The sequence below is a fragment of the Alosa sapidissima genome, chromosome 4, assembly GCF_018492685.1.
Source record: "Alosa sapidissima isolate fAloSap1 chromosome 4, fAloSap1.pri, whole genome shotgun sequence".
NCBI classification, from domain to species: Eukaryota; Metazoa; Chordata; class Actinopteri; order Clupeiformes; family Clupeidae; genus Alosa; species Alosa sapidissima.
The window spans coordinates 15,541,537-15,568,151 of NC_055960.1; the positions used below are offsets into that span (position 1 = coordinate 15,541,537).

At 38.9% G+C, this 26,615-nt stretch overlaps 1 protein-coding gene and 1 long non-coding RNA gene across 2 annotated transcripts; one reads left to right on the plus strand and one right to left on the minus strand.

Moving 5' to 3' along the window:
• Positions 1 to 20,721: 20,721 nt before the first annotated feature.
• On the minus strand, positions 20,722 to 25,624 carry LOC121707406. The gene is made up of 4 exons (XR_006031322.1): positions 25,576 to 25,624; positions 25,050 to 25,178; positions 21,443 to 22,446; positions 20,722 to 20,969 (listed from the first exon to the last, which is right to left on the minus strand). It is a non-coding gene; the product is annotated as an uncharacterized LOC121707406 (long non-coding RNA).
• Positions 23,721 to 26,352, plus strand: LOC121707403 (red-sensitive opsin-2-like). The gene is made up of 6 exons (XM_042089939.1): positions 23,721 to 23,956; positions 24,133 to 24,429; positions 24,686 to 24,854; positions 24,971 to 25,136; positions 25,235 to 25,474; positions 25,583 to 26,352. Exons 1-6 carry the CDS (start codon positions 23,854 to 23,856, stop codon positions 25,679 to 25,681), a joined length of 1,074 nt encoding a protein of 357 aa, XP_041945873.1. The 5' UTR covers positions 23,721 to 23,853; the 3' UTR covers positions 25,682 to 26,352.
• Positions 26,353 to 26,615: the final 263 nt, after the last annotated feature.

The window sequence follows — 26,615 nt, forward strand, 5'->3', positions numbered from 1 at the left end:
AATACTCTGAGCTCTCAAATACTCTCAAAAATTCCTAGACATACATGCCTGAAATTTGGTATGAGTGTTTGTATGGACTAAAAGATGAAGTGAATTGATGTTGGAGGTCAAATGTCAATGTGAAAAACACCTTGAGTGTTATATCTCAAGAACACTTTGACACACAAGGTTTTTTGGTAGGCTACGAGGGTTTGTATGAACTCATAGATTAAGTGATTCAATGTTTTTTTTACCAGGAATCTCCCTACCAACATTAAGCCAGCAACTTTCCATCCACTATTTACACAATTTTCTAGTTAACAATTAGAATTACAATTAAAAATACAATGAACTACAGAAGTCAAATATGGTATAAAATGACTGACAGGTGTGGCATGTGTTTATATCAGGGTAGATTTTGATAATTGCATTGATGATGGAGTTAAAAGAAAAAGTGAAGATCCGCACACCGGAGAGCTCCCTAGTTATTTTTTTTATTAGTAACGCTTCAAGCCCTTATACGGCCCTTCCTCAGACAGACCGGATCTTCGCATCTTTGATCCTGCACCTGTATTATATGGATGTGCGTAACACTTCAATCTGACAATGCACTGAATTTTTTAAACCCATTTTTTCTTTAATATGTTCCTATTCTTTTATGACATTAAAGGGGAACTTTTTCAACGTAATAAACCTGTTTCATTTGGATGGTTAAATGACCTGTTCCGGTGAAAATGGTGACTTTCCCCGCAGCGCCTAGCGTTCAGGCGGAAAACCAACCTTGCAACATTGAGACTATTGTCCCGGAAAGAGAAGTGAGAAACAAGAAACTCGTTTGAAATCGTGTTTCTTACCTTGTAACATCCACATAGTTCTGCCAAACTTATGCTAACCGTTCGCTAGCTTGTAAACAAATCCATGTGCTTATTCGTTACTTTTTTCCACAGTTTGAAATAGCATAATGCACAATTTCTCCAGCAGAGGGGGAAATCCTGCCAAGTCCCTTTAATTTTCCAATTTCTTTCCCAAATCACATGGAGACAAAGCAGTGATCTCCATATTGATGCTCTTTGTCTGTGTCTCACAGAGGACTGCATGCCATGCATATATAAACTTTGCCTAACCAGCTGGCTAGTAAAGTATTCATATTAGGCACTGATAGGTTGAAGCTGGTGTAGAAAATTCGTTACAAAGATGGCAATTATGTTAAATCCTCTTGCTGCATATGATGACCAGTCAGTCTTATGTGTGTATAATTTACTTGATCAGTTTATTTTCTCTAAACAAGATTTATTTATGTAGTTTATGGTGTTCATGTTGCAATAATTATTTGGAGCAATTCAACTATGAACCATAAACTGTGTGTTTAGATTGGATATGTGCAGCAAACAAGTGACTCTCTTACTATTAGTATATATACTTATACTTATTACATTGTAAAAGAGGACCACATGTGGTGCAAAGTGGTACTGCACATCCAGTACAAATTCAGGATTTATAGACAATATTTTTCAAAAATCTTATCTCAATAAAGAAACTCAGCAACAAGCCCAAATTTTGGACAGATGATCCTATTAACTGTCCACGTGGTGAAATTAGAAGATGAAAACAGGTTTTTTGAAAATCAAGCCCGATTAATGATATTGATATGATAATGATAACAACCAAAGTTAATTCATGGACATGACCTTATAATCCATATATAAGTGGAAAAAAATCTGATGAATTTGTGTCACATACTTTTTGAATGAGAAGCCCTCAAAGGTGATTATGTCTTTTCACATAATGCATTTATAACCATTTTCAGAGCTTTGCAGAGGGGAAATTACACAAGATACGTCTGATCCAATTGGATTTTTTAATTCAACAGGACAATGTACTTCTATTCGCATAGTTTCACTAACGTGTGTGAAATACCAAAAGAGCCAATAATGTTGGAATTTGAACAAATACCACAATGCTTAACATGACTTGAAGCTTCAAAGGGCTGTAGTTTTGGAACCATTAGTGATACAGATATACTATTTAAAGGAACCGTATGTAAGAAATGTATTTCAATTAATCATAAAATGGCCCTGATATGCATCACTAGACATTAAGAAATCATGTTCACTTCAAATACTTATATCACTGACAACAGTAGTCCGGCCAGGATATTGTCTTTTAAAAAGTGAAGTTGCAGCCCTCAACTGATGTTGATGTTGTGTTTTGGCCTGATGCGCCACCCTCTACCTATCTACTAATCACAAAGTCAGTCGTGTTTCGGCATCCAGGTTGGCAACCTCGAGTCAGGGGGGAGGGGATACACCGCTCTACAGTATTTTGAAAGTGATTGCAGTACCAGTTTTGGCCTCAATCTTACATATGGTTCCTTTAAGTGTATAAATATAGTATAGTATAAGTATATATACTCTTTTGATCCCGTGAGGGAAAGTGGTCTCTGCATTTATCCCAATCTGTGAATTAGTGAAACACACTCGGCACACAGACACAGTGAGGTGAAGCACACACTAATACCGGTGCAGTGAGCTGCCTGCAACACCAGCGGCACACGGGGAGCAGTGAGGGGTTTGGTGCCTTGCTCAAGGGCACTTCAGCCGTGCCTACTGGTCGGGGTTCGAACCGGCAACCACGGGTGCCCCTCGGCCACGGCTGCCCCTCATTTACAGTTTTTCTCAGTCACTTTGGTACTTTTCTCACATCACTATTAACATTTGCATAGCAGTTAGTGCATTTCTTAAAACAATTAGTGCAAACTGCAAAACCTAGTGGATAACCTGCAAAAGCACGTCACTTGCTGAAAGTAAAATGGATAGTCCATTCCTCAAAAGCAAGTATTTATGTCAATGAAACTGCCAGTGTCATCAAAATGAGAAGTCTTGACACCATCGTTTATGAACAAGATAGTCAAATGGCTTTGTCATGTTTTCAGTTTACTGTATGCTCTCAGTGTTTTCCCATGCAAAAAAAGGTCAGAACTCGATGACACTACCTGGAAATACTGAAAATTACAGTAAGTACAAATTACTGTAGTTAGGGGAGTAAGTGAGTACAAGACACTGAATGTACGTTTCACAGTTTTACTGTATCTTTGCAATTCTACAGCATTGTGACAGAATTTGATAACTAGTTCACCAATTTTGTATGTAATGACTCAAGCAATGAAATGAAGACTATTAGTTTTGTTGGGAATGACTATTCAGCATCCATAAGTATAGTTCATTTGACTGACATGATAAAACTGGTACATGTTCAAAAGCATTTGCAATTTGTTCAGAGCAAGGAGAAATTGCTACTATGATGTGCACAAATGACTAAATGTTGTAGAGGTTGAACTAATAGTTATGAGAATTTTCATTCTGATCTGAGAAAAGCACAAAAGCGACTGAGAAAAACTGTAAGATTTATGCATTGGTCTACGAACACCTGTGATTTTTTTCTAATTTTTTTGGAGAGGATGACCTGTCAGCCACTGGGTGATTTGACACGGAATGACTCATGGGGTATTCTGTTTTTTACATTTACATCGAAAGTGTATTCTCTCTCTCTTCCTTTGATCTATTCAATGCAGATGTAGGTGTGAAATGCTCCCCATTGGCTGGCACCATTTGCTACCATCTGTCCACAAACTCCTTTGTTCCGTCTTTGGTTAGACAAAGACCTTGGTTAAACTTTAGCTGAATTATATGTTTGTGTAATTAACTGTAAATGTATTCATGTTTGGTATCATTTGTATAGTCTCAGTACAAGGAGTACAATGATTTAAGTGTAAGAATGTTTAGAACATCCTGTATAACATTTCTACCTGAGGAGCCTGCCTAATATGTTAATAGCAAGTAGGTGTGTGTAGGTGTGTCTGGGTGTGGCTGACTGGAACGGCGGGAAGAGAAAGCCAATCACAGGACGTTGTACCTATGACCACCACCACTTGAACCACACTTTTGCAAATTGAGCATAAAAGGCCAGCCTCTTCCGGTAGTCTTTAGAGTTGTAGTTGACTCTTCCAAGCTGAAAGCTGTTCTCCCTTGACGCGCATTATTGTAAAGTAAAGCCTGAATCTTGGATATCTGGAATCCTGCAGAAGTCTGCTGTGTTTTTGTCAAGTAATTATATCCACTACAATTACTTTCAAACCACAGGACCTTTTTCCATGTTACCTCAGTCCATTTTAAACAAGCTTAGGCCCAGAGAAGACGTGGTATATATTTTCTGTATCATGTCTCAATACAATTTTGGCTGTTTTGGCTGTTATAATTTTGGCTGCAGTTGTTGAATTGAGTATCAAACTGTGCATATAGACAATGGTTATCAGAGGTTTCCCTGAGCCTATACAATGACAGGTCTGGAAACAGGTCTGGTGTTGATGCAGTGCAATCTGAGGTCCAAAAGACCACGACCATCCAATGTTTTTTTCAGCTCTTTCCCTTGTTTGCAAATATTTCTCTGAATGTTTTGATAATATTATGTCCTGTAGATGATGAACTCCCCAAATACTTCACAATTTCATCTTAAGAAACATTAAAATTACATTGTTTCATCATTTGCCCACCGGTTTACACAGAGTAATGAATACCCCTAAATCTTTACTTCTAAGAGACCCTGCCTCTCTGGGATGCTCTTTTTCATACTCAATCGTGTTGCCAGTTACTCTAATTAACTGGGGCAGCCGTGGCCTACAGGTTAGCGCTTCGGACTTGTAACCGGAGGGTTGCCGGTTCGAATCCAGACCAGTAGGCACGGCTGAAGTGCCCTTGAGCAAAGCACCTAGCACCTAACCCCTCACTGCTCCCCGAGCGGCGCAGTTGTTGCAGGCAGCTCAATGTGCCGGGATTAGTGTGTGCTTCATCTCACTGTGTGTTTCACTAATTCACGGATTGGGATAAATGCAGAGACCAAATTTCCCTCACGGGATCAAAAGAGTATATATACTAATTAGTTGTGAAATTTTCCTCCTTTTGTTTTTTTTTATCATTATACAACTTTTCCAGCATTTTGTTACCCCCGTCCCAACTTTTTTTGAAACATGTTGCTGGTATCAAATTAAAAATTAACATATATATTTCCATGAAATAGTAAAATTTGTCATTTTCAACATTTGATATGTTGTCTGTGTCCTTTTTGCAACTAAATATGACCTTAAGAGATTTGCAGATTATTACATTCTGTTATTCACATTTTACACAACGTCCCAACTTTTTCTGTTTTGGGGTTGTAGTACTGGATAAATATGGACATCAATTATGTCATTATGAGGCTTTATGAACATTTAATTAGGTAATATGAATTCAATGGATGCTGGCTTTAGTGTTTAATAATATCTCTGAAATATTTTGGCACAACATACAATGTAGGCCTATATAGGATCAGCTTGCCACATTCAGTTTACGTAAGTGCAATGCTAAACCACAAAGACAACTCATTTTGCATAATTTTAAAACTGTTACAGATTACAGGGAAGAAAGTATGGAAAGTGCTGTTTGTGTGTCAGAGTTCAAGAAAACACTAAGCTTCCTCTTGCCATGTTATTCCACTCCACTTACACCCTAATTGATCCGGAAGTCTCATCCAGAAAACGTACAAGCTTGAGTGCATCATCCTACCACAATCTGGGCTTGACCTTGCCGCTTTCCGATTTCCGCTTTCTGCTCCACTATCCCTTACACAACCCATGCTTACTACAACTCTCACTTAAATAAGGTCATCGGATTTACCATGTGGAAGCAATTTGTCCACACCCACAGCAGTAAAAATGTACAAACCTGTCAAATGCAATTGCAATTGATAGATGAGAAATTCTAAATGCATAGTTATTCAGATAAACCATGTGATCTGAAACAGATACAGAATACTGGGTACTGAAATAGAATGAACTAATAATAATAATAATAATAATAATAATAATAATAATACATTTTATTTGTAATACATCTCAGAATCTCAGAGTGCTACAGAATAAAAAACAATGCCAATACAGTTTTTTTCAACTACACACTAAATCTTTGCTTGTCACACAATTTTCTAAACATGTCTTTCAAACACCATAACCCCACACCAAATCCATAAAACCATATACTAATTCTCAGTGTTTGACACAGTTTTCAATTTCCAAAAACACATTTTGCAAAACACCACACACAATTCTCTACTTAACAACAGGAAGTAGCTTGATTTATTTTTTCAAACAAAACCTCAAACCTCACTCTCAGTCTTCAATGTACAAACACTCAGTACTTTACTGAACACCATCCGATCATTGCCTTGGTATAGGCCTATGAATAAATATAGATATATAGTTGTAAAAAACTGTAAAAGAAAGATAATCACATAGATAAGTTAAAAGGCAGCAGCCATCCGGGTTTAAACCAGCAGCTAGTCAGGTTAATTAAAAATCATATACTCTGCTAAAAACAAATGTTTTAAGACCATGTTTAAAACATTCTGTTATTTTAAATAAGGAGAATACATAAAACAATAACAATAACCATTCACTTTTATGTATCATTACTTTTATGAAAAAGTCAGTTTCATTAATGAAATAAATTCCGTGCTTATATGTGTCTCTCTCTCACACACACACAAACAGACAGAGCAGGTCATTAGGTCAGTGATCAGTGAGTGACGCATTCCGAGGCGACCTCACCTCCCGTACCCCTTTTAGCTGCTTCCTGGTGTCCTAGAGATGCTCAGAGCTTTATCCCTGCTCTGCACATGAGCCCTGAGCTGCTAAAGAGATAACCTTAAAGGAACTGGAGGGACCTGAAGATTATGGTAGGAACAGATGCTTGCAGGTGCATCCGGGTGTATTTCGGAAATATAACCATGTGATCTAAAAATGGTCTTTGTGACAAAAGATATGAACATTGAGTACTGACTTACCATTTTTAACAACTGTTTACACACATTTTCAAAACTCTGTGTCTGTGTCAAAACTCTACATACAAAACCCACTATTGCTCACACAAAATGCCAAATGCCTCAAATCTCCATAAAAATGACACACAACTTTCAAAATGGCATAAGCACATCCCTAAAGCAAATATTTGCCTCACATTAAACACTTTTGTCATAATTTGTTATAATTTGGATACATGTACACACTGTTTCTCAAAACCTAAAGCTCTTCTGTCTTTCATGGGTTGTATATTGTATAAGAGTGAAAGTCATCTACACACTTGCTTTGTGTGATTTCTTTTTGTGTACATCGATTGCACATGTCCAGAATTAGTCTAGCATTTCTCTTTTGGTTTACTAAATTAATTAATGCCATGGTTACTCAATTTGATCAAGTAATTCCAATGAAATTGTTTAAATGTAGTTTACATGAATTATTCATATATATATATATATATATATATATATTGTGTGTATACAGGTGGACTGTGTACGGAGAGTAGGCATTCAGATGTACTTAGTATTGCAAGATATTGGAAGATAACTGATATTAAAGACTTCAAGATGAAGTCTTAAATTGAAACATGCTGAATATGTTGTGCCACAGTATTCAGAAGCATTCATTGAGGTCAAAAACATGTGCTGTTAACCACTGATACCTTGTTCATGCTCAATGCACAACGCACTCATGGTGGGAACAAAGCATGGTTCATCTTAGAGCATAACATAAGATACAACTCGGCTCCAAATTCTACTGGTCTTTAAGCATAATCCTCTTTAAGAAAACTTATGTGAAAATGTTTGGCAACACTGTTAGCTGCGTGATTATCTTAGTGTTCTTGCAAAGGCTCATGAGAACACAGTGAAATGGTGACACCAAGGCATCCCATGTGTTCATATGCCTTACTGGTTCAATACTTAGGTGCTTCACATTAATCTTACATGATTCAGTTGGATAAATTCATTGCTGTGGCAAAATATGTCAATATGTCAAACCTGTACATCTCTTTCTCCTGCTTCCGTTACACTTTTGCGGGGGCCAATCACAAACTGGCTTATCCACCTGATGCGCTATTGGCAGATTTAAAACGATGACGATAGCAGGAGAGCCTGGAGTTTTCGCGTCGCTCTGCAAACGTCACCCGGTTAGTTGGTCAGATTGGTGAATGACTATCCAATTGCGTACAGAGTCATTTGAACTATGCCTGTTGATCACGCCTCTTGTGCAGTAGAAAATACACAGCGGACTCCCCAGACTAATGTTCAATCTTAAAAGATTGAGCTTGGTCTGGTGAAAGCCAGACTATCAAAACTAGACTGTTTTATGTAATTGTGACATAATATAGTTTGATAAATTGAACAGCCCTGACTTTTCCTTTTTTACAGTGCAGAAATTCACAGTATTATTGTATTGAAGTATTGGGTATTTGAAAAGGTATATATATAGTATATCTATTCAGAGATCTATACGGCAATGATCAGATGGTGTTCAGTATAGGTTGTGTTTGAAATAAAATGAAATCAAGGTTTCCGGTTAGATTTTTGTGTGTTTGGTAGAAAATTGTGTGTGGTATTTTGCAAAATGTGTTTTACGAAATTGAAAACTGAGGCAAACACTGAGAATAAGTGTATGGTTTTAGATTTCATGTGCGGTTATGGTGTTTGAAATACATGTTTAGAAAATGTGTGACAAGCAAAGATTTAGTACCCTGGAAATCCAGAATTAGTGTATGGCTTTGCAGATTTGGTGTGCGGTTATGGTGTTTGAAAGACATGTTTAGAAAATTGTGTGACAAGCAAAGATTTTGTACCCTGGAAATCCAGAGTTCTCGTGGGAGCACAATTTGAATTTGCTCAGCGAGTCACTCTGGCTATTGTTACGACCCTCTGCTCCCCCTGCTGTCTGTGTAGAGGCCTATGCATCAACTTGGAGTGGGCGTGGTCTATATAAGCCTGAAGATCAGCCTCACTGTGGCTGGGACTTTTTCCGGCATTCTGACTCTTGCACTCACACACACACCGAGACTTTCATTCACCACATCCAGACACTCAACATCCACTCATTTGCACACACACTTTTCTCTTTCCCATGTGCTCACACATCCATTCTTTCAAACTCTACTCCGTCATTGCCGGCATTTTCATCTTTGCAACTGCAACCAGTAGCCCTATCATATCCCCTAGACACAGTTTATCTGTTAGTAAATAAACTTAAGTATTGAAATTGCATTTGGTGTTGGCCTCCATTTCATGTTTGCTGCAAACACGAGCCTAGGCCGTAACACTATGAGTAATGATGCTCATTACTTATTCCCTTGTAGCGAGGTGCACCAATCACATCTGTGTATCTGATATAGGCAGGCCAGAGGCAAGCTAAACAGATGACGACAGCGCTGCAACGTTGAAGTCCGGAATCCATGGAGGTATGCCGGAATCAGTCAGTAAACATTGACATTGGTCGTAGTGTTATCCAATTGCGTGCAGTGAGATTTTCAAATGCATGCTTGGTGCCGCCCCTCGAGTTGGCCCATTAGTCATGGCCTATTTTTTTTAGATTTCCAGGGTCTGGATTTCCAGGCTAAAGATTTAGTCTAAGATGAAAAAAACTGTAACTTGTTTTAAATTTAAACAACATACCCATTCCTACTTTTATGAAACAGCCAAAGTTTCATTTTATGGAAAAAAAAGTTTATTTCCTGTCATGCACATATGTCTCACACACACAAACACAGAGAGACTCAGACCATACAGAGCAGGTCATTAGGTCAGTGATCAGTGAGTGACACCAAAGTCCTTTTAGGCAAGTCCCTCCACTCGGCGGCCATTTGACAACGCTTTTTGGGCACTCGTCGGGCATCCATTTCGGCAGAAATGCGCATGCGCAAGGCTTCACGACACCAATCTTGCTCCAGCGGCGAGATCACAACACATGATTGGCACTATGTCTTCACAACACACCATATTATTGGCTCAATGTATTCACATCACACCACATGATTGGCTCAACGTATTCACATGTCGACGTTTTGCCGAGGAAGGGGTGGGATATGTGTAGATAACGGCCATATTGGCGTGACAAACTAGCCCTATGCATTTCTATGGAGTATTTTTTGAGTGCTGTGTCTCCACATTAGAAAGTCTCTGGTGACACATACAGAGGTGACCTCACCTTCCATACCCTTTTAGCGGCTTCCTGGTGTCTGAGTGTCACCTCCATGGATCACCATGGTAGTCTGGCTGGAGGGATCTGAAGATTATAGTAGGAAAAGATGCTTGCACGTGCATCTGGGTGTATTTGTGTGTGTGTGTCCCTTAGACTTCATATGACACTATTAAATACACACAATACAATTTTGTTTATAGTTATGGTTATTGTATTTAGCAGATGCTTTTGTCCAAAGTGACTTACAGAATATGAACATTACAATAGCTAAAATTCGCTAGTAAACAGTTTTAAGAAGTCGGTGAGCCTACATTAACTCATTGAATGCCAAGCTGTTTTCGGGAGCTTTGTCCTGGAGTGCCAGCAATCTAGACCATTGTTGACCATTTTTGTACAGCCACAGCATATTCTGTGTTATAGCTATGAACACATACAATAGCTCGATTAAAAGGTGAGACTTTAAGCTCTCGGTGGGTGCAAACCGTGTATTTCTACACGCCTCTGTTCCTGAGAAATCCCAAGCTAAACAGTGGCTAGTTTTCATCAAAATCGTTTTTTTTTTTCTAGAAATGGAGATATAAAGTCTTTCATGAAATATGAAGTGTTGCCTGTTACTTACTTGTGTAAACCTTCCAGGAAGTGATCAGCGAGACCTGGCGAGACTGCCACCTAGTGATAGACCCACGAAAATGGCCTGGTTTTGACCTGACGTGCATGCGTCACTGATTCGACCCAAAGCGGCAACCGAGTTATGATAGAATGTCCAGATAAAATGTCCAGATTGTGCGTTTTCACGAGTTTCACGATCGTCATATATTTCATTTCCATTTATCACAGAGTTCCCAAAATCACATAGGCTATAAGATGTGTTAGAGTGTCTAGTTCCGTAATTAAAAAAAAAGCTAAAAACTAATATTACGTTTTTGGCACTCAACGCATGGGAAGGAAAAACTTAATATTACGTTTTTGGCACTCAATGAGTTAAGCAAAATAGTAATAAAAACAATAATATCAATATAATATCAAATATCAATAATGAAAATAAATAAAAAACATAAATACGCAAACCATTTTAACTCTAAGAATGCATTAAGTGTAAGTCTTTAGATCCTTTTTAAAATACTAAAAAAAAAACTATCGCAGAACCATAGGCGACTCATTCCACCAACAAGGAATCACCGATGAAAAGTCTTGAATTTTACCTCCTAGTGTAAATGGCTGGACACAGCAGACACTCATCATAGGACCGTACAGTTGTACAGTTGGATCATGGAATTCAAATAGCAGGGAGCAGAGTGTCAGAGTGAAGGTTTGAATTTAATTCTGGCTGTTATAGGAAGCCAATAGTGAGTAACTAAGAGGAGTTACTGTACATGTGTCCTCTTTGGCTAATTAGTGGTGTGTTGCAGTGTTGCAGTAATTTCACCCTAGGGTCCTTTGCACCATGACCCCGAGCCAAACACTCTCCCAGAACCTTTTTTCCCTTGGTCGAACCCTGGTCGAGTAGCGCTGTCAGAAACTAATGGCGTTCTGCAGTTGTGATGGAACCAACTTTTATCTCGTAAATTACCCCACTAATAATGCCCTGAATGGTACGAAACTTCTGCAGTAGTACAACTATGACCTTTAGTCCAATAACGAGGCATTAGAAAGTTTGTAAGTGCACCAGGAGTTTATTTACGGGCTTTTCCCGGAAGAAATCACGGAAGAAACGTCGACACAGCGGTATAGTAGCAGATAATCAGGCAAGTCTTATTTAAATAAACTCCTGGTGCACTTACAAACTTTCTAATGTCTCGTTATTGGACTAAAGGTCATAGTTGTACTACTGCAGAAGTTTCGTACCATTTGTCCACTTTTCATCACATTATTATGACCATTAAATGTAGGCTATAGGCCTACTATTTTGCACGCTTTAAAATCTGATTCATCAGGTAAACACAATAAAGAATGGGAACGTAAGTTGGATTATGAAATTGTTCTTCCTAAAGATTCTAAATTGTAATTCCTCTGTTTGTCCTGTTGGTGACCTCAGTGAGAAGTAGCCTACTGTTAAGACGCTCTTAGCCGGTAACATTCCTCAAATTATTTCAGTAACATTTATTTTAACATAGTTTAAGTTATCAGTGAAATATAAACTATTAACTAAATTATGAAATTGTCAGTAGGCTAATATGTTGTGACGGGTAGACTAACCGGGTAGGCCTATCCCTCGAATCATCCACCCTCCTTATCCCGTTGTGCCACTTGTGCCGCTTCTTGACATGGGTTTAACGACTTCTAAAAATTATGTAATACACTTTTATATTAATGATGAAGGTAACTACAATTAGAATTGATTGGCAAGCAGCTGCAGTTACTTCTGTTTAATGCGGTATTGATTGCCATTGGTTAATGTTTTCAATAATAAGCAACCTATCTACAATGAACAGAGAAGGCTAGATACAGTATGGTGGGGAAGCAACGTAAAAAAAGGGCACCAAGCTTCTCGTCAAAAGAACTTAAAGTTTTGCTGGACGAGGTGAGCTTGCACAAGGTGACACTGTTTTCCAGCTTTCGGAATAACTTGTGCAACAGCAACAAAAAAGAGCTATGGAGCGACATGGACTCACGACTCCGCGGCAGGCGCCGTTTTTGATTCAATAGCTTACAAGGACACGTTGGATCGCTGCCATAGGCCTAGTTGGTCGCTTACTGGACACCACCATGCTTACCCATTTATAGATCTTAGCCATTTAGAGGCAAATTCTTTGCCAGCTTTTAATTATCAAAAGTGATTGCCAATTTGAACGCTTTAATGACATTATGAAATAACCTAGGCTAATTAGGGCCTATACCGCCATATTAGTTCTGATACCAAATAAAGTAAACTTCATAAATAGGCCTGCATCCATTGCTAACATATTTTATTATTAGTCTTAAAATGTCCATAACATAAAATCATCGTTGAGCCACAATATTGTCAACATATAATTTGACTTGTACTGCGCTGCGCTGATTTCTAAAGGCTGCTGCACAGTGGCGGCGACTAGCGTCGAGAGCTCAAACAACGCTAAGAGAGAGCTTACGAATGGTCCATGGGCCGGTTCCCCGATAACGCTCACTCTTAGCGCGCTAAGAAGACTCAAAAGATATATCTTACCAAAGTTGATTATGTTCCTAAGTGTGTTCCCCGAAGTGTCCTTTAGGACGCTTCTTAACACGCTGCCTCTTACGTTCAACGTTACAAAGGCGCTGTCCCAAGTGAAGGTGCTGAATTAGTTGGCATCGATTGCTCAGGAATCGATTTTCCACTTCACGCGAATTAGGTGCATGACGACGTTAAGAAATACAACACGTTCTATGCAAATGAAACATTCCTCAAATTATTCTAGTAACTTTTATTTTAACATAGTTGTTTGGAAGTTTCAGCTCTGCTGCATTTGCAGAGTAATTGCCACGCCCCTTTTCCTTTGACACTCATTTCCCCATTCAGTTCACTGCAGGTCCAACCAATTAGCCCAATCAGCCACAGACTTTATTAGGCAACACCTGTGCCCACAACCCTTCCTTTTGTTCAAGCCACATGGAGGAATCCTTGTTCGTTGCTGCTGCGATTCCTGCTCCTATCCAGACAGTCATACACACACAACCATAACCATACTGGATGTAGCATCAATAAAAAAGGAATTGTGGAATTACAAGAGACTGGACTGAACTGTTCTCACAGACACCTCCACTGGTATCAAGCCAGCCACCTACACCTCCCTCTCAAAACTCCTTTTAAATAGTTTAAGTTATCAGTAAAATAGACTATTAAATAAATTATCAAATTGTCAGTAATATGTTCACACGATATGTTGTGACTAGTAGGCCTACAGTAGACTAACCGGGTAGGCCTATCCCTCGCTAATCATCCACCCTCCTTATCCCATTGTGCCACTTGTGCCGCTTCTTGACATGGGTTTAACGATTTCAAAAAGTTATGTAATACACTTTTATATTAATGGTAAGGTACCTTACAATTACAATTGATTGGCAAGCATTTGCAGTTACTTCTGTTTGATGCGGTATTGATTGGTTAATGTTTTCAATAAAAAGCAACCTATCTACAATGAACAGAGAGAGTAGATACAGTATGGGGGGAAGCAACGTAAAAAAATGGCACCAAGCTTCTCGTGAACTTGAAGTTTTGCTGGACAAGGTGAGCTTGCACAAGGTGACTTTGCTTTCCAGCTTTTGGAATAACTTGTGCAACAGCAACAAAAAAGAGCTATGGAGCGACATGGACTAAACGGCGCCGCGGCTGGCCGCTGCGGTCTTTGATTAAATACAAGGACACGTTGGATCGCTGCCATAGTTTGGTCGCTTACTGGACAACACCATGCTTACCCATTTATAGATCTTAGGCAAATTCTTTGCCAGCTTTTAATTATCAAAAGTGATTGCTAATTTGAACGATTTAATGGCATTACGAAATAGCCTACTAATTACCATAGTTATGATACCAAATCAAGTAAACTTCATAAATAGGCCTGTATCCATTGCCAACAGATTTTATTATTAGTCTTAAAATGTCCAAAAAATGAAATCATCATGTCAACATACTGTAGGCCTACCATAGTTTGTACTGCGCTGCGCTGATTTCTAAAGACTGCTGCACAGTGGCCGGCGACTAGTCTTGCGCTCAAACAACGCTAAGAAAGAGCTTACGAATGGTCCAGACCAACCTTACGAACGTGTGACTTACAGAAGATATACTTGGCATACGAACGTGTCGGGAATCGTGCCATAACGTTAAGAGAGAGGTTAAGGAATAGGTTAAGAACTTTTTGGTTCGTTCAGGGTCCTTTTGTCTGATATTGAAGTGATGCACTCCAGTTCGGCTCCCACGATCAGATTGTTGTTTGACACTCCTTTACTACACCCACTTATGAGCAAACAAGTACAAATCATAGACTGCTGTAATATACTGCTCTCTCTTTCTGGAAAAACCTACCTTAGCAAGGTTTTTCTGTATCTTTCTTCTTTGGGGACGGTTTGTGCTAGGTTCTCAGTTTAATCAATTTATTATATCAGAGATATTATTTATTACATATCAGAGCTAGTGAGCGGAGCTGAGCGGTGCGAATATCCCGCTCCTCGCTCAGGTGGCTGTTCACTCGGCCGCTCCTCCGCTCAAATTCAAGTCAGGCCACGCCGCTCATTTTCGCTCCCTGCTCCACTTCAAAATCCTCCCGCTCCAGTGAAATCGCTCCACGCTCGCTCCAATTTAAATTGAGGAAGAAATAATCTACAAGCCAAATTGTCACCTTAGAAAACTTAAATCCCAAAGAACTAAGAGCAACAGCAATGTCACTTATACAACAAGCCTCGGTGTCATCTTAGATGCAGAGTTAAGTTTTAAGCCCCATATCAGTAAAGTTACTCAGACAGCCTATTTCCACTTGAGAAACATTGCCAAAGTGCGGCCCTTTTTAACTCAACAAGATGCAGAAAAACTAATTCACGCCTTTATCACTAGCAGGTTAGACTACTGCAATGCACTTTTCACTGGTCTTCCCAAAAAACATCTAAAGAAATTGGCACTCATACAGAACTCTGCGGCTAGACTTTTAACTAAGACTAAGAAGAGAGAACACATCACCCCTGTGTTGGCTGAACTGCACTGGCTCCCTATTTCCTATAGAATTGATTTTAAGGTTATGTTAATTACTTACAAAGCTCTGAATGGCATAGCACCTTCATATATCTCTGAGCTTTTAATATCTTATCAACCACAAAGGAAACTTAGATCATCCAATTCTAATCTTTTAATCGTACCCAAAGTGCTCCACAAACAAAGTGGAGAAGCTGCGTTTATCCATTATGCCCCCAAACTATGGAACACCCTGCCTCTGTACATCAAGCAGGCGAGTTCAGTAAATATTTTTAAAAAAGATCTGAAAACATACCTGTACAGGAAAGCTTTTAGTTAACTCATCTTATCCTGTAGACTACATTTTCAGATTATTCTACATCTGCTACTATTGGAGGGCGCAGCCAGCCAAAAGCAGATGGGCTCCCCCTATTAAGTCAGGTTCTGCTCAAGGTTTCTTCCTGGAATATGGGAGTTTTTCCTTGCCACAGTTGCCATATGGCGTGCTTGTGGGGGGTAAGAGGGTTAAGGCTGCCAGTCTTATGACGTCATTTTCTATATTTTTGATATGTTGCTGAGTATATCATAAACAGCAAAGAAAAGTGATTGATAATGACTGACTATTATTGTGTTACATGCTTCAAATGTAAAGCACTTTGAGCTGCATTCTGTGTATGAAAGGTGCTATACAAATAAAGCTTTATTATTATTATTATTATTATTATTATTATTATTATAGAACATGTATTGTAAAAGATAGCGTAATGCAACACCGACAGTGCAACAACGAACAAGCTTGCCAACTTCAATAAGCCTAAAACTAAAGGGATACGTGGGATTAATTGCCTAAATAATACAGGTTTAGCATCCGAGTTTACTTCAACCTTACTTAAAGCATAGGCTATTTGCTCACGTTTTTCATCATGTTTCCGCGAAATGTGGCTTCTTAAATTCCAGAATAAATCTCACTGGAACAGTGTCGCCACATAGTTGTTCTTGCTCTGCATTGTTCGTATCTAGTTGTTTTGTAGGAATGGTAGCCTACGCTTGTAAGCCCTATGACTTTCAGTTTCCTTTTTAAAATATTTAGACTTCATCCCCAACGAATTTACTACGTCGGCATGCTGGACTAGTCCTATGTGCTACGGACTCTGGGACAATGCATTCTGGGATACGGGGGAGAACTCTGAGGGTCTTTGTGTGTGTTAATGCCTTTATTTACTGTTTTAATGTCCGTGTTTTAGTGTGTTACCCTTTTAGGTCTTCCTCGTGTGTGATCCTTTTGTGTGGGGGGCTGCGACCCCTGTATGTGTAGTGTATGTGTTTCACACATAGTGCGCTATTTTTGTGATGTGTAAGCCATTCGCTCCCCTGATAGCCTAAACAGTTACAGTTATGGTCAATATGTTTGAATTCAATTGTAGCGGTCTTAGATACTGACATGAATTCAGGGTGAATTTGGGTATGCCTCACACTCGTGGCGTGAGCGGTCTCGGAGCGAAAATGGAGCGGGAAAGAGCGGCGCTCCTAACCTGACCCTAGCCAGATGAATGTCGTTCCGCTTAACTCCGCCTAGCTTCACTCACATCCATCTGGGACCTCTTCCATTGACAGTGATTTCTCCAACCAACTTTATGGTTTAGCCAATCAGGACGCAGGGCGGGAGTTTCATAGACGTGGCATAGCGTAGAAGCGACTGTGAGTCTGTTATTAGCGTCACGGGTTGGCTTCGATGTGAGTGGTTGAAGTAGCACGTCAATAGATGACGGACAAGTGGCTTATTCAATCATATGCAAGCATTTTTTGATTAGGCCCAGCCTTCTGAAGCAACACTTCAATGGATCGGTTCCAGATCCGGCCTTTGAATAAAAAAAGCGCTCCAGCAAAATTCCATCCGCTCCGCTCCGCTCATTAGCTCTGTTACACATAGTTAAAGACAACTAGATGTGAAGGAAACCTTCTGGTGGGCCGGATCTGGCCCCCTGGGAAATACATCTCCCTCTCTCTCTGAAAACATGAAAATAACATTGAATCACATCACAGAAAGTGTGATGTATGTCACAAGCAGAATGTGTCGTGTGCACTCTGACTAGTACAACAACGATCCCCTCCCTAAGGCAGCTATGGTAAAAAGGGAGTTGGTATTGTACAGAATGGGCATAGTTAATCATATCACACAGGTTTGCCCTATCATGAATTTCTCCATTTACCTCACATTCAGCACGCTGATTATTTCTTAAAATCAGACAGTGATTTAACAGGAATCCAGGAGGAGGACATGGACATTATGAAACAAACAAACAAACAAAAAACAATGTAGCCTACTATATGTAGAGGATGGTGAAACATTTTTGTGCTCTCTATACACTCATTGATGGAGTTATGGTGTGTTATTTTCTAATGCACCTCAATCTTATGTCTCTGCAGCTGCGCTAAGATTTCAGTCAGTGAAGTGATATCTTGAAAGAATTGATGGAACTATATTTCATACATCTGTAATGGTCTCCTCTGGATACATACAATCTTACGTCCTTAGTTGTGTCACCACATGCTGCAATCATCTTTATCTGACCTATTTCTGCAGTGGCCAAATTTAGTTCCATTTTAACTTTGCTCTTATTTGGACACTACACTGCTTGGCAGCTCCACCAAGTATATATTCCATTCATTTGGAATAGTGTGGCATATTTTAATCTATGGCCTAGGACTGATTCAACCAGTATTGCTGTCTAAAGTTTGAGAATATAATATGCTATATAAGTATCACCTTCCAACTTTCAGGAGTATTTATGTACATGTTTCTTTTTACGTTTTACGTTGTATTTCACAGAAAAGGTTACTCAACATTTTCTTTACTGTTTGCTTTTCAACAATATTTGGATGTAGATGAATGCAAAAGAAACTCACATTTCTGTTAACATGACTGTTTAACTTACTGCCTGTAACTGGTCACTATGACGGCCAGAGCATGTACAACCTTCCATGAACTGATATATTAATGGATATACATAGCTTTGGGATACTCAAGGACTTCAAAAAACACAGAATTTAGGCCTGTCTGAATGTGACATTTTTACAGATCAAAATGACAAGCTTAACAGCTGTCTTGATTTAAGGCCAGGCCTATATGTTTATTGTTAGGCTTATTGAATAACTTCCTGATAGAGAAGACAAACCATTTTGTGGAATGTAGCATCATTGTAAGAAATCTGCAACGATGTGGTGTGTGACTCAATCTCTGGTACCCACGCTCTAAAGTGACACGCTCTGTCTGCCACTTGTAGTCTGTACCTGATTGAGATGTCAACCTAAAGCTTTGATGTAAGGCTATGTTTAGCCTATTGAATAACTTAATGATAGAAGACAAACCATTTTGTAGAAAGATTCATAATCATATGAGATTTGCAACGATGTGACTCAAACAGTTCAAGTGACATGCCACTCTGTCTGCCACTCGTTGTCTAGCTGTGTGGCATTCTGAAATGTCCTTAAATTCGGGACCATAGCCTGTCGCTCGTTTCAACCTGGGACCTTGAAGTCGGAATTGTTGTTTGTTTATAGTCCAAAGTAATTTGTGCTATTCAAAGTGTCAGTTTATTGTACATAATTTTTACGTAATTTTAAATAGCCACTGCATAGGCCTACCCATGTCTGTTGGCGTGTTACAAAATCCATGGAATCATTTTAGGCAAGCAAACTGCATAAAGGGAGTCTTTATTGTTGATGTCACACATGATAATCATCCAAAACATCTTGCATCTTGACCCGTGCTGTGCTCCCTGATTCAGTGATGCCAAAACTCCACTTACCCTCTCTGTCTCTGGACCTGCACTGTGCTATGTGAGCCGGGGAGTGGCTACAGTAGAGCAGAGAAAGCCAGTGTGTGCTTATGTTACTGATATCTTATACATTTCTTATCCAAACAACGTCAAACTTGGCACTGCACTTACCTCTGCCCGTAGTAAGACACCTGCCACGTTTTAAGAGATATGTGAGATATTCGAGATATGTGAATAACACAAGACGAACAGACGTTCCAGCAATTTAAAGATAAAGTTGTCCCCACAAATCTATATTAGAATTCAACTTTATTGTCATTGTGCAGAGTACAAAGACAATAAAATGCAGTTTGCGTCTAAGTGCAATGTTATGCAAGGTGGTGCATAAGCAGTATGCTATATAGTGCAGTGTAGACAGTAGTACAGTTAAGAAGGTATGGTTTACAGTAATATAAATTAAATATAAATATGTGCAGTGTAGCAGTAACCTTATAAGAGCATAATAGATATGGCTATAGTATGAACAACATGTACAGATATGTGCAGTGTAGTAGCGTAATATTACATGATTAGGTAGGCTATGATTATTCAGATAGCGGATCATTTTATTTCAACATTTTGAAACAGATGAATAAAGTAGATATGTGAAAACATGAGCCTTTATTTTTGCAAAGTAATATCGGGTAGCAGTTTTCAAAACAGATTTGAATAACCCTTGAATTTTACATCAATCATTTTACATCAATATAATGTACTCATAACAACACTATAACATGGAACAGCAACGGGGAACATATAAACAGGGTACATTCTTCAAAGGAAATTCTTTGATGAAAATAAATATCCACTCTCTGACAACTGTCAACAGCGCCAACTGAACTTCTGTGGTGGCAATGATGTGTTTGTAAACCTGTTTTAGGTTTATGCCACAAGTTGAATCACCATTCTAAAACCATGTACTGGCAGACCCTTAAACTGTAACTCAAAACTGACAATAGTAAAAAAAAAGAATACAATAGTAGTAAAAAAGAATTCTTCAAATAGCTGCCCTTACAATTAATAGCTAATGAGACATACACATAACTGTCCAATGTCCAATGTACAATAATTCATTAATAGCTAATGAGAGACAAACACATAACTGTCCAATGTACAATAATTAATATCCACAATAGTAAGGTTATATTTAATAAGCATAAGCATGGCAAGTATTTGCCAGAATATAATACTAAATACTACTAAATAAACTTTAGTCACTTTAAGAATAGGTAAAGATTTGGCTTTAGGGATAAAGTTGCAGCCATTTTATGAATTAAAATAATTCAACAGAGATTACCATGGCATATAAATTGATCAAGGATGATCCTATCCCACTGTAAACACAACAGTAACATTGTTTGTGGTTACTTAAATCATTTGTAGACACTTGTAGCCTAGTTTCGGCGGTGCAATCTAATAACACTGCATGCTCTCAAAATGTACAAAATGATAGAAGGTTTGACATTACCAACAAGTAGCTCGACAAGGTTACTGGCATAGCCTAAAGAAAGCAGATTATTCGATTAATTAAATTAGACCTAAATATTGGAGGTTTGGTGTGTAAATTAAAGTCCAAAGGAGGCTAAAATGGATATACTGGCAAAAATGTTCCTCTAAACGAACAACAATAAAATGTATATTGTTGCATTAGAATGCAAATAGAGAACAATAAAATGCATACTGTTGTATTAGATATTAAGAATGCTCTCAGTCTAACTACTCATGCAATTGCTACAGGAAAAGTGACCTGCAACTCTCAGTATGACTGCGAGTATAACACTCTGTAATACACTCATGGTACATGACAGCCAGAAGAATTTGGCAACATGCGGTATGCTACTGGATTTGCTGCTCAAATAAAAATTAAATGACTAAATCACTATTTTGAAATGAAAATACCCCACATGCATTGATGTTTATCTAATAGTGCATTCCCAAATTACACAAACACTCAAATTCAAAAGTATTACTTACCAATCCAGTGCAGAATATTTCTGAAGTGCAATTATTTTCCAGTACCTAAAACAAATTAACTGCATGAATAAAAGAAATATTTAGTATCTTATAACAGTATCTTCATCATAGCTGGATTCGTTAGTTAAACTCTAAGGGATTAAAACCATAAAACTGTGAGAAGAAAACAAGGTACTGATCACATACAAAAGCTGTCCTTGTTGTCTTCACACAAATGGCATGGTCTGAATTCCTTATGCATGGAGTCTTTTGAATGCATCAATTTAATGTTTATTTTTCAGTGTCAGAACATACCAGGTGTCCGGTGCCCCTTGGAGGGCAGTCTAAATAGCTGAGAGCCGGGTGCAAATCCGAGTTCTGCTAGTAGTGAACTTTTGCCAATCATGAATAGTTCAGAACTAGCGGAATTCCAGACATACTCCCGCAGAAAGGTCGGATGAGAGGGCGAGTTGGGAGGCAGAGTTCATTTGGAAACCCTCATCAACATCCGTTGATGTTCATCAATGGATGAACCATCAACATCTGTTTACATCAACATGGGGGGGAAAAGCCTGATTCATAGACACATGCATAGAAATGTAATATTTCCTTTGATAATAATGTCAGCGACTATATTACACATTTTTTGATACTTTTTACATTATTTTTTTTATGCTAAATTAATTATGACAGTCAGACACCCAGACACCCATTCATTTTCATACACAATAAAGTATGTCTAACACCCTTTACATAGAACAAGTTTTAACTCCTAACAAAACAAGACATACAGCACAACATTTGAGTAGCTAAAGATCTTGGAGATTGTTAGTCTTAAACTTGTTATACTAAGATAACCACACAACACTCCAACAATAATACTGCACATTCCAAAGTTTCTTTCATAGTTAGTCAATCATAAATTCAATAATGGTAAAATGTACAGACTGTTATCAATGATGGCCAGGATTCCATCTTCAGGATGGTGTGGAGCCGTCGTCTCTTGGCAGTCGTGTCCTTTTGCTCTGCACAGTAGAAATGGAGGGGAGGATAAGAAGTTGGGGAAAAAACACAGTGGCAGTCTACACTGAAAGACTATTGTTGACCCCATCAAGGTTTTTGGATAAACCCTGCTTTTGAGGCCAACCGCATCATTGTCAATTTCAATTAGACTCTCATGGGTTAGGCATTTCGGGACCCCGTTTGTCCAAATAAGCTGCTTTGGTAAATTAACTTCTCTTACAATTAACTTTAAGCTTTAACTTTAAACAATTAACTTTAAGTGTGTGTGCCTATGTAACCCAAATATCAGAAGAGCACAACCAAGATCATGACATTACAAAAGTAGGCCAAAGACACTGATATACAGTATATGCATACAATGTTCAGGCATTGCTTTTGATAATACCTTGCAAAACTTTCATTGACACATGTAAACTGTTGAGCACATTGTCTGAAGACATCCTGCAGACTTGATATGTTCAGCGGAGGTGAATTTCTACATGATTATTTAAATAATCACCAACTGCTTCCTCTCCCAGACAGTCATCATACATTAATGTTTTCCAATGTGTATAAATGAATCGTCCTTTCAATATTTCAATGTAATAGCCTTTTGAGGCCTGCAAAGCGTACCAAGACCAGTGATCAAAATAAGTACACAGGATGTAAGAGTGTATTACCGTGCTCAATATTATCAAAAAAGGTGCGCAAAACATCATATCTGCTAGTGATCTGAACAGGTCACCAGTAAAGGGCTCTGCTCCAACACAGAGATGGGTCATATCAAAGGGTCACAGCTCTTAAAAGAAAATGCTTTAACATTCTCTGAGAGGTTGTTTTGCAACATTTGTGACATGAGAGGTTTTGTGAGTTTCTATGCATTTACAACATTTAGAGGTATGATCATAAATTATTGTAAGTTGGCAAAAAAAAAAAAAACATTGGACAGGCTACAACAGATTGAGAAACTAGACGTAAGGCCTGTTATACGCACATTGTTATTCGCACAAAACAAAAGAAGTGATCCCATAATGGATTTGTGTGTCTGTAAAGGGATAGTGGAATTTCCAAGCACTGCATGCCAACTCTTAAAGTAGCTGTAGAAGCTAACGTATGTTAGCACTGAAAGTCCCCTGCAACCTGGTAAATCCAATTTATGGATCCATAATGGGGGCAATGGGAATGCGTTAAATGGCTTGAGAGAATAAAGAGATTAAACAGGTTCAAGAAATGTATTGTCTGGCTTAGCCGGAAAAAGCCACTTTGTGGTCTAAGTGACCATTGTATATAAAGGTAGAGACACACACATCAGACAGGCCGCTCCAGCAACACAGTCTACAGAGAGAGGGCTACTGGACTAATATAAACATATTAATTGTATTAAAAGCCAGAGACACGCACGGAATAACAACCCTTATCAACCCAACAACATGGCGCAGCAGTGGGAGAATGCAGTCTTTTCTGCGAGGAGAAGGGGAGATGACACTACAAGGGAATCAATGTTCACCTACACAAATGCAAATAATACTAGAGGTAAGTGCCACACAATTTATACCTTAAGGGATGTCTTTATGGCCTTTTTGCAACTTCGGCACAAGGGAATACTTTTGTAACACTTTGTGCCCGACAGTGGAAAAAAGGCAACAATGTAGAGTTCTGTGTTCTGATGTAGTGGTGTTCAGAGTGTTTACTATCTTCTGTTTCCATAGATCCATTTGAGGGACCCAACTACCAAATTGCCCCACGATGGGTCTACAACATCGCTACACTTTGGATGTTCTTTGTGGTCGTTGCATCTGTTTTCACCAACGGCCTGGTGCTGGTGGCTACAGCAAAGTTCAAGAAGCTCCGTCATCCTCTCAACTGGATTTTGGTCAATCTGGCTATTGCTGATCTTGGGGAAACAGTCATAGCCAGCACCATCAGTGTGATTAACCAGATATTCGGCTACTTTGTCCTGGGACACACCTGTTGTATTATTGAAGGCTACACTGTGGCTACCTGCGGTAAAGGACAATATGTTTCACTCGCTGTCTATTTATGAATCCATAATTTCAATTTAAATCTTTTCACATTACAGTAGTCTCAATCTCATTGTTGAGTAGTCTTGAAATCTCATTGTTAAATACTGATTGGCTATATAGTATAATACACAGTTTGCTTTAATATAAATAACTGTTATAGAAATTATTTAGAGTATGCTGCATTTAGTTTCTTTTCTGTTTACTCTTTCATTTACTGTACCACTGGCTCCTCCAACAGGTATTGCTGCTCTGTGGTCCCTGACTGTCATCTCTTGGGAGAGATGGGTGGTTGTGTGCAAACCCTTTGGAAATGTCAAGTTTGATGGCAAATGGGCCGCTGGAGGAATTATCTTCACGTGGGTATGGGCAGCATTCTGGTGCGCACCTCCCGCCTTTGGCTGGAGCAGGTAGGTTTGCATTTCTGCTCTCCACACCTGGACCATACTTTAAGCATCATGTATCTCACTACCCTGATTTTTTGTGTATGAATATGCTCATGCTCTTTGTTTTTCTTTTTTGTTAGGTATTGGCCTCATGGCCTGAAGACGTCATGTGGACCTGATGTGTTCAGTGGACCCGAGGTCCCTGGGATCCAGTCTTACATGGTTGTCCTGATGGTCACCTGCTGCTTCCTTCCCCTGGGTATCATCATCCTCTGCTACATTGCTGTCTGGCTCGCCATCCGCGCTGTACGTTTGGTTGTTCTCTGTCCGAAACTGATATGGTTCAACCTTTTAAACAAAGAGTGACTTTTATGTGAAATGGGATCTTTTTCTCTCGCTAACAGGTAGCAGCACAGCAGAAGGATTCTGAGTCAACACAGAAGGCTGAGAAGGAAGTGTCCAGGATGGTGGTTGTCATGATCGTTGCCTACTGCGTCTGCTGGGGACCATATACCACCTTTGCCTGCTTCGGTGCAGCTAACCCAGGATATCCATTCCATCCTTTGCTTGCAGCCATGCCTGCCTACATGGCCAAGAGCGCCACCATCTACAACCCCATTATCTATGTCTTCATGAACCGACAGGTGAGTTGTGTTTAACCACAAGATGCTGATTCTATATTTCAAAGTTTTACTTTGTCTAGCCCAAATCCAAAATCTAAACTAAACAAATTTCTAACTTTTACCTTTCAGTTCCGTTCATGCATCATGCAGCTCTTTGGCAAGGCGGGTGATGATGGATCTGAAGTCTCCACATCCAAAACAGAAGTCTCGTCTGTGGCACCTGCATAAATTCCCCAACACATGCCATCGCTTGGAACTTGGAAAAGAGAAACAAATGGGACTTTTTGTACAGAATGTATTGTATATCTAACATATTTTTGTTTATTTTAATGAAATGCTTTCAGTTAAGAAGAATGGATAATCTTTAGTGTGTGTAAATGCACCACCCTCTCAGAACTACAGTCAATTCAATGGGACACCCTTTTTGAGACGTCAGTCATCTGCATAGTCTACCAAGGCCAGCAGTGAAGAGGAAAAACACACAGAGCATAAGTGTGTATTACTGTCATCAAATATCTGTAGAAAAAGTGCATAACACATTATAACTGTATATGTGACATGAACACGCAACCAGTAATGGGAGTTCCTGCTCCTTCACAGAGATGCGGGCTAAGATGGCCTCACAGCTCTAAAAAGAAAATGTTTGTCTAATATTCATTGAAAATCTTACTTTCAGCCTACTTACAACCTTTGCATTCTGAAAGGTTTTGTGAGTTGCTGTGCATTTGTAACTACTAGTGGAATGATCATACATCATTTGTAAATAGCTATCTTGCAAGAAATAAAAATGCACAAAAAAAAACTGTTCCCTAGATGAGAATTTCTACAGTGAATGATTCTGTACTTTTCTTTTGATGGAAGTAAAGTCATGCAGCAAATTAAAACAACCTTGTCTTGTTTTCTGTCATCACATATTTCTAAACAGGGAATCCTCAACCCCTTATCAGAATCATATCTTACCATTGTTTCAGATTGTACACAACTGATTGTAAATAGGCCTCTAATGCCTTTTATACAAACATGGTTACATTTAACGAAGTCATAGTCCAAACTACTGAAATATTAAAGTGGCTAAACGGCACTGTAAGAGCCAGAAACGGTGTATTTACTTTTACATATATTCTTTTGGCGGACGCATTTGTCCAAAGTGACTTACAGCAAT